Source organism: Hyaena hyaena, unplaced genomic scaffold (genome assembly GCF_003009895.1).
Source record: "Hyaena hyaena isolate Hyena2069 unplaced genomic scaffold, ASM300989v1 scaffold_241, whole genome shotgun sequence".
NCBI lineage: Eukaryota > Metazoa > Chordata > Mammalia > Carnivora > Hyaenidae > Hyaena > Hyaena hyaena.
The window spans coordinates 446,482-460,102 of record NW_024080875.1 but is presented as its reverse complement, the minus strand read 5'-3'; the positions used below and the strand labels follow the sequence as shown (position 1 = coordinate 460,102).

General features: G+C 43.3%; 1 protein-coding gene across 1 annotated transcript in view; it reads left to right on the top strand.

Annotated features, from left to right (window-relative positions):
• Positions 1–3,597: 3,597 nt before the first annotated feature.
• The window catches only part of MAP3K1 (mitogen-activated protein kinase kinase kinase 1), a 76,469-nt gene continuing 66,445 nt past the window's right edge, over positions 3,598–13,621 (top strand). Inside the window, exon 1 of the mRNA XM_039244510.1 lies at positions 3,598–4,079. Within this exon, the coding sequence (XP_039100441.1) occupies positions 3,598–4,079 (482 nt within the window). The remainder of the gene's footprint in view (positions 4,080–13,621) is intronic.

Here is a 13,621-nt window from a genome sequence, read left to right as displayed (position 1 = left end):
AATCCTTTACAGTTATCACATCCACTACTACTTTGATAGGGACTTTTTTTAGTTTCTCACATTCTTTAATTTTCCAAAGCATTTAACTTAGCCTTCATTGGAACAACATTCTTTTTATATTTGCATACCCATGTTTTATTAATAATTAATTTAATAGTATTTAAATTTCCAAAAGATAGTTATAATTGTTATAATCAGGTTTGGGGACAAGTATGACAGATTTTCTTCGGGCCCACAACTCACCTGGAAGGAGAAACATACAGGCACCATGAACATTCATTGCGCTCTGGCATCCCTCTACACTTGTCCTGTTAGGGGGTTAGTTATCCTATCAAGGACAAGATTTCCTGACTTGGAACATCTGGAAACACCTGGGAAGTATGGTGTCTGGAAAGAACATGGAGAAACCAAGTTCTAATCCAAGTCTCCTGAAAGTACTCTGTACTAAATATATAAATATATTTATAGAACACAAGCTTTTTGTTCTATTCTCCGGGTTACATTTATGCTCTATACATCTACTTAAAAATAGTTTTACAAAAAAGTATGGAAACACACACAGATCTGAAAATTCTCTCAGAGTCAGCCTGATAAATACATAATAAGAACATTTGCACATAAAAAAATTTTTTAAAGGGGTGCCTGGGTGGCTTAGTCAGTTAAGCGTCCTACTTCGGCTCAGGTCATGATCTCGCAGTTTGTGGGTTCAAGCCCCATGTCGGGCTCTGTGCTGGCAGCTAGCTCAGAGCCTGGAGCCTGTTTCAGATTCTGTGTCTCCCTTTCTCGCTTTCTGCTGTCTCTCTTTCTCTCTCTCTCAGAAATAAATAAAACATAAAAAAGAACATTTGCAGATGGAATGTTTTATTTAATTTTGTAAATAAGAGAAACAGCAAACAATATCCCCAGAGAAGAGGAAAACTCCTTACATATGCATAGTAGGTGCTAGGTGCACAATAAATATGTGATGAATGACATACAGGCTGAAATATTTCTGCCAGTGCATACTAAATCAGTTCATTCTAATGTCAGTGATATTTGTGCACAATCAAGAAACACACCAATATTAAGCTAGATTCTCCAAATGAATGTGTGTAGGAACTGAAGTGTGACTTAGGCAATTCCCAGAAGCACTGTGTAGAAGCAATGATCTGTAAAGCACTAGCAGGTTACCAAAGTTGTCATGGCATAAGTGAATCATTACAATGCTTCCATCTGAGACAGCATAGAACTAAAGAACCTGGAAATAGCACCTGAAGTTTTCAATGCACAAGCAACCTTTGAAGAGACTCAAGTCTCTTTTATGTCAATAAAGAAATCAAATTAAGGCACTTCAACATATGCATTTGAGCAGTAACATAAAGCAAGATCCAGTAGCACCAAAACCAGAGCTAAGTCCTAACCAGGCTTAAATTCCATTTGTCAGTGTATACATGCATAATGACAATGCAAATATTTACATAAAAGATCAAGGGCAAAATTCCTCAAAGCCCCAAAAACTAGGCAAAAGATCAGTACTTAGGTTTCTCCATGGCTGCGGATGGTGGATGGAGGAGGTCACAGAACTGGGGCCAGTTGATAGTATTCCATTTGGTAAAAAAATAAGGAATTTTGCCAGAATCTTGCTCTACTTTGCTACTATGGCCAAAGCTTAGTAAAATTGGAACCATTTTGAAAGGCTAAGGCTTACTCCTCTCATTTACCAGTAAGTGTGTGTGTGTGTGTGTGTGTGTGCAGGCAATTTTAAGGTTTTTCTATCTAAATAGGAAAGAGGATAGTTTATCCTTTTCAATTTGGGATTTGGTGGGTGTGGCAATCTGGGAAGACCTGGGAAACAACTAGTATTTAGTTTGGATGATATACCTGGCTACTATTAAAAGAGCGTATAATTATAGCCTAAATGTAGACTAACTTTTAACAGATTTATCTAAACTTTCAAAATTTGTACCGTTGAACGTAACTATCTAAAACCATCCTGTGGCAGATGTGGCCGCAGTATTCAAAATTAGGCTAATATACACTACCAGTTAAAAAAAAAATCCCTTCAATATCACCACGCTCCTCAGTTAACGTTTATACTAGGGAATTGGGGGCTTTCATTTTATCTAGTTTCGAGAACTCGAATGAATTGTTTTGTAGACAGTTCAGACTTAACTTCTAATTCTATGAAGACTGACAAGATAGCGCTCTACTTTGTGTTGGTGAGGAACCCTCTCCCTCCCATCCACCCCCCCCCCACGTCTTAATTAACGTTTCACAAAATAAATATATGGGTGTAGGTCCCGGGTTGTGGGAGGTTTCCCGTCACACACAAACCTGCTCAAGGAAAAGAAGGGAGGGGAGAAATAAACGCCACACAGAAGCTCTACTAGTACGCCAGAAGAAAGGTCGAAAATCATTAACATGTAAATAGTGCTTTTTCCATTCCAAGGCATCTTATCGCCGAGACTGCCCCAGGGGCTGGAAGGGTTCGGAACGCCAAGTTAGGCAACTCAGGGACTGCAGGGGTGGGGGGTGGGGGCGGAGGGAACCCAGACCGTAGCCCGACCCTGCCTGGAAGAAGGACGTGCGGCTAGAGGCATCAGATTTAAGGGGGGGGGGGGGGGGGGGAGGACGGGCGGGGCTGGCCGAGGATGACATTATCGAGCCCTTTCCTGCACAGCCTAGTTTCCTTCCCCAAAATCGCTCTATGTTGTCCTGTAAACCGCTGTCCTTTCCCAAAACAGCAGAGTAAAAAATAAAGACGTACAAGGGGACTCCCGCTCCTCCGTGTCTCTCTCTAGCGGGGGCGGAGGAGGTGAGAGGGGTGTCCCAAATCGGTGATGTCAGGTCGTGAAAAAGATATTCCAGGAAACTTTTAAGTTTTATTTGTAGCTCGTGTTGGCGGTGGGGGGAGGACAAAAGAAAAGCGTTTTTTAAAAACTTATTCTTTTTGTCCGCGGCTGCACGTCTGCTGAAAATCGAGTTTCTTTCGCTTTCCACCAGGCGACAACCCTGGGCGCCACCTGCGCGTCCCACGCGGGGTGGGGGAGGGGAGATGGTCCTCGCCCCGGTTCCCCGACGACTACTGTAAAGGGCAGCGAGAATGACAAATCGCAAACTGTCTCGCCTGCATTCCCTTGAACGCACCACACACCTAAGTTTCAACTGCAACTCTCGTTGGCCGACCTCCCACCGAGCCAGTCCGAGATTGCGGCAGAGAGGAAGCTGCGCGCGGCCGCCACCGAGGCTCCTCCTCTCGCCGGTGCAGCCCGGGACTACCTGGCTGCGGTGGGGGGAGGGAAGTAGGGGTGCAGCACTCAAAGCTCAGGGCAGCTTTGCAGCAGCTATGTTCCAGCCCACTTCGCAGGCCGGCGCGGGATGCCGGGCGCACTGCCCACTTCTTCCACCTGCTCCCCTCCGTGCCCTCCCTCTTCCCTGGCCGTGCCCGGTGCGCCAGCCCTGCCTTCCACGCCAAGCACCCGGCGGGCCGTGCTCACGCAGTTGGCGCAGGCGGCCCTACGCTAGCGGCGCAGCGCCCGCCGGTGCGCCCGCCCCCTGCACTCTCCCCGCCCCCTCCCTCCCTCGCAGGGGCCGAGCGAATGTAGCCCGCGAGAGAAAATGGCGGCGGCGGCGGGGAATCGCGCCTCGTCGTCGGGATTCCGGGGCGCCGGGGCGGCGAGCCCCGAGGCGGGCGGCGGCGGAGGGGCTCTCAAGGCTAGCAGCGCGCCCGCAGCAGCCGCGGGGCTGCTTCGGGAGGCGGGCAGCGGGGGCCGCGAGCGGGCTGACTGGCGGCGGCGGCAGCTGCGCAAAGTGCGGAGTGTGGAGCTGGACCAGCTGCCGGAGCCGCCGCTCTTCCTTGCCGCCTCACCGCCGTCCTCCTCCACTTCCCCGTCGCCGGAGCCCTCGGACGCAGCGACGGGAGGGAGCAGTTTCCAGCCTGTGGCCGTGCCGCAACCCCACGGAGCCGCGAGCCGTGGCGGCGCCCACCCTCCGGAGCCGGCGGCCGCTGCGGACAGCGGCGCTCCGAGCCCCGCGGGGGCAGAGTCCGGGGAGAAGCGGACGACCGCCGCCGAGCCGCCTCCTGCAGCGGCCCCAGCCGGGTGAGCTACGCGGCCGGGGATGCGGCGGGGACTTGGGGGGCGGGCGAGGGCAATGAATGAACCCTGGGCACCGCGCACCGCGTCCCTGGGCTTCGCGCAGCTAAGCCGCGCGCCGCTCGCGGGGATCTGAGCCCTCGGGCACCCCCTTTGACCCCTCTGGCGTCGGGCGACGCCCCGGACCTGGCCTGGGGGACGGAACGGGGGCCCGGGGCGGGGACGTGCCAGAGAGTTTGTTATTGTTTGCAGACATGTGACAGGCGTGCGAGCCGCGCTGCAGGGACCCGTTGAGATAAGGTGTGGGGCCCCGGGCTGGCTTTGTGGGGCTCCCGGAATCGGGACTCTTGGAAGAGCCCCGGCGTGGGACCCTGGCGTTGCCTTCGGGTCTGGGCTGGGGGGCGGGCAGCAGCCCGGCGGCGGCGGCGCTCCCAGACGAGAGTCCCGGGATCGCTGGGGTGAGGCCAGAGCTTGCAAACAGGCGGTGGTCAAAAAAGGGGCGGGGTGGGTGGGGAGCGTAGCCCGAGACCGGGTGGGGAGCCTGGGATGGAGGAGAACAAGGTGAGGTCCTCCGGCCTTGACAGTCAGAGACCTTCAGCAGGTACTCGGGGCCTGACCCGAGGCCGAATGGCCACAGGGGCTGCTAGTGGAAGGCTCTGTAACGCCTGTCAAAGCGGTGTGGGCGGGCAGGCTGCACACTCGGGGACTGGCAATATTTTAGGAGTTGGGTTTTCTCATTGCGTCCCTCGAGGAGCTCCACATGTTCTTGGGAATGCGGACAGCGCCACTGAGACTTGAGTGACTTCTGTTTGGAGTTTGAAATTGGCCTTTGAAGTTTGCATTTGGCGGAGTGGTGTAAGAGCCAGGACCGGATGTGTCAGCCATTCAGTTTCAAAGCAGTGGTGACTGCTCCCCGCAGCCTCTCTGGCGTAGCTGGGGACCGCGGCTCGGGTGCGGTGCTTCCTGCTCCGTGCAGCTGCGCAGGCCGCCCGCCGACTGTGGGATTCCTGGGGTCACAGTGCGGTGGGCTTCGGCTCACGTAGTCCTGTAGTGCCTATGCATTGCGATATGTGTAAGGTAACAAACTAGACGTTCTTGGTCTGAACCCCCCCCCCTTTATTTGGCTACTGGAAATCTTTATGTTTAAGGAAATTCTTTTAAGTGTGACAGCCGTAATCCTTGTTTTTAGAAAGTTTGACTAGTGTTTGCACAGCATAGTCTTGATGAGTATTTTGAGTTGCTGAAACTGTTTCTGTGATGGTTATCCGTTGCCCTGTAGTTTCCTGACCTTTATTCTGAGTATTTCAAAGACTGTCTTAGATTTGTTTCCCTTGTGAGACGAATTTGACAGTAGGAATCCTTGGTTTGGGTTATCTAAAGTGCTTTGGCACTTTTTTGAGCTTTGACTATTTATTTATTTGTTTGTTTATTTATTTAAAGCCACAGTTCATTTATTACCAGGAAGTCGGCCCCCCGCCCTCACCAAAAAAGGACCCTAAAAATTATAGTCAATACTGTACCATGGCAATATCTAGAGGAAAGATTTGTGGCTGTGGTAGTTTTCTGCGTGTACTTGTAGATATAAGTTAGTCTTACAAGAGTTAAGTTACTCTATACTTTCCTGTTTATTTGCAGATTGGATTAAAAACTCAGTAGAATAATTCTTTGATTGTCGTTGATACTAAAAATGAGCTCCAGATAAAAATATTAAACCTTAAATTTGAGAAGTTAATTTTATCTCTTCTCACGAGAGCAACCTTTTGAATACAGTAAATAATTTAGTGCCAGCATTCTAGTCATTAAAGAGCTATGAATGTAGAAGAGCAACCACTGTAAAAATAATGTGTAGAAGTTGATTAGTGTTGTCTCCACACAAAATAAGAGGACTAAGGTGGAGGCAGGTAGAATTCAGAGACAGTAATTCATGCTTAATTTTTGCATTTTGTAACATAGATGTTTTCCCCCTCTTTGTTTAAGGGGTGGGTTATAATTGCGCAGTGTGTGAAATAATGGGCTAGTCAGCATAATCCCTTCTTAAAAATGAATTTCACTACCAGAATGCTGCTTGTTCACCCTAAGGCATACCTACAAATTTCATTTAAACTAAAATGTTGATTCCCTTAACTTTTGAAATACAGTGATTTTTCCTTCAAACTTCCTTGTCAGTGGGATTGAAATCCATTTGCATTTGTTGGTATAAACACTTTGATTATAAAGAGTTCATTGAACTTTACATTTTACTTTTCTGACGGTTTCTTTTGTACTTTCTGGAGGAAAATATAGCCTTGACATTTTGAAGTGTTTTTATGTTCTAGTAGTAGTATGGGTCTGGAGACCCCTTCTGTCTAAAGACCTATTGTATGTATTAAAGAGAATCCTATGATTTTTTAATTTCAGAATTTCCTTCATGTTTTTGATCTTTGTATGTAGAAACTGAAAATGTAGAAAACATATTTGTGTAGTAGAAATTATGTAAATTATATTCATAATAAAAATGGAAAAGTTTAAGTGTGTCCCTCTCCTTTAGGGTAATAATTGAAACCAGTGAAAGTTTTGTGCCTGTAAGTGGCACTCAAAGATTTGGAATTTTAACTTATATTACGGAATTAGGAACTTTTTCTTCCTATTTATTGTCTTTGAAGAAAAATTGCAGTGTTATCCTCCATTGAACAGGCTGTTGTGAGTTTGGTAGATATAATTACTCTATCCTATTTTTGTAACTGAAAAAAACCCTAACTATCAATTTGCTGGCCCAATGAAAGAACAAGATATGCTGTACTTGTTAATGTTAGTTTTTGTTTAAAATTAAAGTTATTTCATAGGCTGCTTTTATATCCTCATATAGCCCTCAGCTTTCACTTCCTTTTAGAAGCTGCTGGGTTAAATATATAATTTAGTGATTTTTTTACTAGGGGAGATATAGGAACATTATTACCTAAAAGTAAGTTTTAAAAATTTAAGTTGGCGATTTTACAAAACAGTAGAGGGAGTTACGTAAGTTAACATACATGAATTTGTAAGTTTTGTAGTTATGAATTATCTCCAAATTCTCTATTGAATCAAGTAAGAAAATTAATGCATTCTTCAGAGATTACCCTTATTAAATATAATTCTGAAAGAAAAATATCAGAGCTATAGTTGTTGCCAACTTTTGTTTTCTTTTCATATCTGATTTTGGCAGGGGTGACTGGTTAACCAACATTCCTTAATGTATGATTTCCAATACTCTATAATAACTCCATTTTGTTAGATACAAAAACCAGGAAGTAGCCCTGTTCATTGGTACTGTTTCACCTCTTCTATAATGCCTCAAGTCTATATTGCATGTTTTAGAAATGGTAATTGACTTACTGACCTGAAGATTTCAAAATATAGAAAGAAAGGAGTGTTCTTTGTTTTCAACGAGCGCAAAATTACCAGCTACAGCTTGCCTAGGCTGTCTGCTCATCAGTCCTTGACACTGGCTGTGAGCATTCCAGAAGAAGAAATAATGGGGTGGCAAGGCAGTTAATGGTGAATGGATTCCCCTGAGGGAAAATATGAGGCATTCAAAAGTGCTCTGAGTTAGAAAGTACAACTTTGCATTTGTAACCCATTTTCTTGGGTTGAAAGGTCTTTCTCTGTAAAGGCAGTAGAAAACATGGTATGGAAAAGTAATAGCCTCCAGAGGTTGCTTAAGAATTACAGTATATTGCACCTCTAACCTTGGTAATGTTTTAATTATATCGGATATACTAAATATATTCCTTAGACTTGGTGGTTTTCCTCAATCCTGGCCTCTTTTTATATCCTAAGTCAGAAGTTAGAGCTACTTAAAAATGTGAATGGGTCGGGGGCGCCTGGGTGGCTTAGTCGGTTAACCGACCGACTTTCGCTTAGGTCATGATCTCGCAGTTCGTGGTTCGTGGGTTCCAGCCCCGCGTCGGGCTCTGTGCTGACTGCCAGCTCAGAGCCTGGAGCCTGTTTCAAAGTCTGCGTCTCCCTCTCTCTCTGACCCTCCCCTGCTCACGCTGTCTCTCTCTCTCTCTCTCTCCTAGAAATAAATAAAAATATTAAAAAAAAATGTGAATGGGTAGAAGATAAATGTGAGGAAGCATGCAGTATTAGGAACAGATCCGAATTTTCTCTAACAAATAATTTAAGAACATTTTTACATGAAAGAAGTAATAAGGAACAGAATTAAAGTAAATGGTTTGTTACAAAACAGTGAGATTAGTCAGGTGATTTTATAGAAAGATTGTAAGAGGATTTTAGCTGTGGCTAAAACACGTTCATTAAGCATACAGATAGTTTGGATTCATTTTATGTAGTCACCTTTCTTGCCTTCTGCAGGCCAGGCAAGTTACAGCCCTCCAAGGCATTGTAATTTCTGTTTTCAAGAGGTGGAAACTCATAGGTGATGCTAAAGCCCTTTGATCACATAACTAGAAGACAGCTCCGTCATTCCTACTCCACAGATCATTTCTTTCCACCATCTAGGCTGCTTTTACTTTTTCAAATTAATAATTAAATTAATTGGTAATTTTTAAGAAGTAAGTTATTCTGCAGAAGTCATAATTAACTTAATAGATAGGTCTCTCCTGAGTGCCATTGCTAGTATATTTGTCTCTTATGTATATACTGTAGTTTTCTGTAACCTAGCCTTGGAAATGTAATACAAATAGACTGTACTAGATCACCTTATTGTGTTAGGCAAGAAGAATAATTGATTCATGTTGAGTGTTTCTTAGATTTCTTGATTTATGCTGTATTAAATCAAAAGTGGAGAGAAATGAAGCTGAAATTAACATCACTCATTTATCTAAATCATCACACATGGAAAGAAACCGTTCCAGTATAGCTGGACCCTGATCCGTTGTTGTTGTTGTTGTTATTGTTTATTTCATTTATCCAACACTTCTGAATCCCTACAAGAGGATGGTCTGGGTAGCAGAGAAAAGATCGTTAACGCGTGGTCTCTGTTTCTCTTGGTGGGTTCTAGTATGCACGTGTTCAACAATACTATGTTAAGTGCTTTAAGAGAGATACGAATTCAGAGAGACACCCAGATTAAAAATTAGTGTTGAGTCTCATCCACAGCATTCTGTACTGTATGCCTGCTGTGAATACAATGGTACCTTCCTAACCTTCTCAGGAATTAATTGGCCTTCCAATTTTTTTTTTGTTTCTTGAAAGAGAAAATGGAGATATGGGGAACTCAGTATATGCCAGTGGTGGTTTTAAAATTCAGTCCTAACTATTAGTAACAGCAACTCTGCTAGTTAAGAAAACAACATTGGGAAATGTAAATTATGCTCTATGGTATAAGATAATCAAGAAAACATCATTGTCTTCATATACTCTATGACATATCACAATTGGTTTAGGTAAGTTTGGTATGGCAGGGAGTTCTGTAGTGTTAGAGATGGAGTCCTGTGGAATACAAGTCTAGTTAGTTTGGTTTAATAAATAGATTGACATGTCATAAAGTACCAATAACTGTTAAGTTCTTAATACCCACCAACCACATATTTCCGAGAGTACAGTCTGTCACCTAGAAATCATTAATGAGGCCATCGGATCTTTTGAAGAGTGGAGGAAGGCCCTGGAGCTTACAGCGCTATAGTTAGTGCATTAACTAAGCTTACCACATTGAATATATTGAGTGTATGTGGAGTAAGGAAAGAGCAGATACTGGGTGGAGACTTTATTCTTGACAAATAGACATGATCATTACCTTTTGTTATTGCCTAAATAGTAATTTAACTGATATATTATCATGTAATCTTCAAACTGGTCTTACAGCATTCTGAATACTAAATATCAGTTGTTAACAAATGAGGAACTCTGTCTTATTATTTATACCATTGCCCAGTACCTAGACTAGTATCTGACACCCATGAATATTAGGTACCCATAAATGTTAGGATGAATTAATTTCCCAAAATGGTTATTTTTAAATTAGTGTTTCTGAAGATTACAATAATTTACTTTGATGTGATTTTAATCATGGTCTAGCTTAAATTAAGGCAAGTTTTGAAGTCAGTAACTGTTCCTTTTGGTTGATATTTAGTAGCAATACTTGGTATTTAGCAATCAGTGTTTGAAAATATTGATTGGTTTTATATTATGTATAACAAGATAATTTAGCTTAATAGCTGAGTATAGTCACAAAGTAATTAGTAATGCTCAAAGTATCAAATAATGAGAAAATTGAGTTTCTGATATTTGAAGTGGCTAGTTATTTGGACTGATGGTAATCCTCCTGATTATCTTCTTAATCCTGGCAATTCTTCCTTGGTGGCTCATCACCACCCTCTTCAACATCAATATTAGAAGATCCTCAAAGTGATCCTAGGGCTTCTGTCATTTTGTCTTCTCCATCCTTCCCTCATTCTTTAATGCCTTGAGATCAGTTATTGACAATTCACAATGATTGCCAAATTTATTTTCCTAACCGTGACCTCTCCTGAACTCCAGACCTACATCTAACTGTCCGTGTAACAGAGCCATACTCACATATCTAAAATCAAATTCAGGATTTTCTCTGTACCTTGTCCTACTAATATGTTCTCGGCTCATGGAATGGCAGAACCAGAACCTAGGAGTTACCCTTGACAGCTTCTTGTATTTAGTCTACCATCAGAGGCTGAGGATTTGACTTGTTACCACATCCCTAAGCCAGGCTTCCATGATCCTTATTTCGGCTAATATAGTGGCTTCTTGACTTGCTCCTGTATCCTGCTTTCTCCCTTCGAATCTGTTCTCCATATTATATGACCAGAGTGATTATTTTATTTTGTTTTATTTTACTTCCAGTTTATTTTATTTTTTAAGTAGGCTCCATGCCCAATGTGGAGCCCAACGCAGGCTTGAACTCATGACCTTGAGATCAAGACCTGAGCTGAGATCAAGAGTCACATCCTTAACCAACTGAGCCACCCAGGTGCCCCCAGAGTGATCATTTTAAAATGTTAATCTGATTATAACAATTTTCCTCTAGAAAAGTAAATAAAATTAAATATAAAAACTCTCACAAGCTTTCTGTTTGGTTAAAAACAGAGCATCCTTAACATGCCCTACCCGGTGCCAGCCCTGTCTGGCACTGCCTGCCTCTCCAGGCCCATCTCAGATCAACCTTGCCCTTGTTCTCTGCTGGATTGCCTTCTTTCGTTTCCTCAAACTCAGCATACCACCTCCTGCCAGAGGGCTTTGGCCTGTACTGCATGCTCCCTCTGCCGGGAACACTCTTCCCCAGTCCCAAGTCAGCACTTCCTTGTTCAAACCTTAGCTCACTGGTACTTCCTCAGGGAAGTTTTTCTTCCCTGGTCTTTCAGACTGGCTTGTAGCACAGTGTCCCTACTCTCAGTGTTGTGATTTTACGTTTGTTGTCTCCTGTGATGAATGCCTGCCTTCCCTAGAAGACTCTAAGACCTGAGTGGGCAGCACCTGTGGCTGGATAGGGACCTGGCACCTAGCAACTGCATGCCCAGAGTAGACCTCCAGAGTAAATCTTTGTGGAATAAATGAGTAAGGATAATAATGGCACGTTTAACCTAGTGAATTCTCTTTTATTATTATTATTTTAAAAAGTGTTTTATAGTTTTTATTTCTTTTTGAGACAGAGACAGAGCATGAGCGGGGGAGGGGCAGAGAGAGAGGGAGACAAAATCCGAAACAGGCTCCAGGCTCTGAGCTGCCTGCATAGAACCCAGTGCAGGGCTCAGACCCACGGACTGGGAGATCATGACCTGAGCCGAAGTCGGACGCTTAACTGACAGAGCCACCCAGACACCCCGAGTGGATTATCTTTTTGTCGCTGTCAGTCAAGGTATCCTAGGACCTCACTGAGATAGGAGTAAACATCAAGGGCCTAGATGATTGGTGTTTCCAAATTCTATTTGTGAGAGATTCACTGGGAGGTATCTGGACTGCTAGACACTCCAGGTGCCTTGAGTGAGGTAGGACAGCTGAATGTTGCATGGAGGAAATAGCCATATAGTAGTCCCTACCCCTTTTTCCATGGTTTCACTTTCCAAGGTTTCAGTTACCCACAGTCAGCCACAGTCTGGAAGCTGATGATCCTCCTCCCTCTTTCTGACGCTGTCATCAGAAGTTCAGTAGTACTGCCCTGCCCCACTCATGCTCCCCTGCGTGCGTGCGTGCATTCTCGTTCTCTCTCTCCCTCCCTCCCCCTCTCTCTTTCTCTGTCTCTCAAAAATAAATAAAAACATTAAGAAAAAATTTTTTTAAAGGGTGGCCCAAGGTGGTTCAGTCCCTTAAGTATCCGACCTCGGCTTATATCTTGATCTCATGGTTCATTAGTTTGAGCCCCACATTAGGCTCTATGCTGACAGCTCAGAGCCTAGAGCCTTCTTTAGATTCTGTGTCTCCCTCTCTCTCTCCGCCCCTCCCCTGCTCATGCTCTGTCTCTCTTTCTCAAAAATAAATAAAAACACTAAAAAATTTTTTTAAATAAAAATAAAGTAAGGTAGTAGCTTAACGCAACGGCACAAAGTCTGTGTCATTCACCTCACTCCAACTCATCACATAGGCATTTTATCACGGTATATCATCGCAAGAAGGGTGAGTACAGTACAGTAAGACTTTGAGAGAGAATGACCATGTTGACATAACTTTCATAAATTATAGTAATTCTATTTATCAGTTGTTACTCTTACTGTGCCTGATTTATAAATTTATTGTACATATGTATGTATAGGAAAAAAACATAGTTTATACAGGGTTCAGTAGGATCTGGTTTTAGGCATCCGCTGGGGGTATTGGAATGTGTTCCTAGTGGATAAGGGGAGACTGTTGTACTGCATGATAATATGTTATAGGTAAGAGCTTACTATGTGTATGTAATTCTTTTGTACTTATTGGTTGTTGAAAATGTGTGTGTATGTTTATGTATATATATGAATAAGTATACACATAAAGATTCTGTGCATTAATATAATGATTCCTTTTCTCAGGTTCTCAAAATGTTACGTAAACCTAAGATATCATTTTAGGATTCTTGTCCCAGTGTATTCATATGAATAAATACACTCATAAAGATGTTATGCATTAATGTAATTGTTCCTCTTCCACGAACTAACAATGTAACGTAAACTTAAAATGCCACTTCTAGGATTCTTATCCCAGTATAACCATACTTCATGTAAAATTTATTAAACTAAAATTTATTAAACTGTTATTGATAATAATTCAACTTGGGATAAATAGAAGTTCACATTTGCACTGAAGAGGAGATTTGCTAGGCAAATACTGTATGAGATTTTAGGAACCAAGAGCCCATGTAACAGAAAACATTTTAAAGTTTACTGGTGGTAACTAAACCCAGCAGCCTCCCTTATCTAGAACATGGTTTAGCACTAAGAAGTAAGGAAAAAAAGGCTCTCAGCCGCCAAAGAGCCTGTAACAAAATCTGTCCTTTGAAGTTCTTTGATTTTACACTTACTAGAGTTCCAAGGGCATTGGCTCAGAATTCACTGACACTTGTTTAAAATCTTCTTGCCTTCTTGTCCATTTGGTGTCCCCAGAACACAGCAATCAAAAGCAGC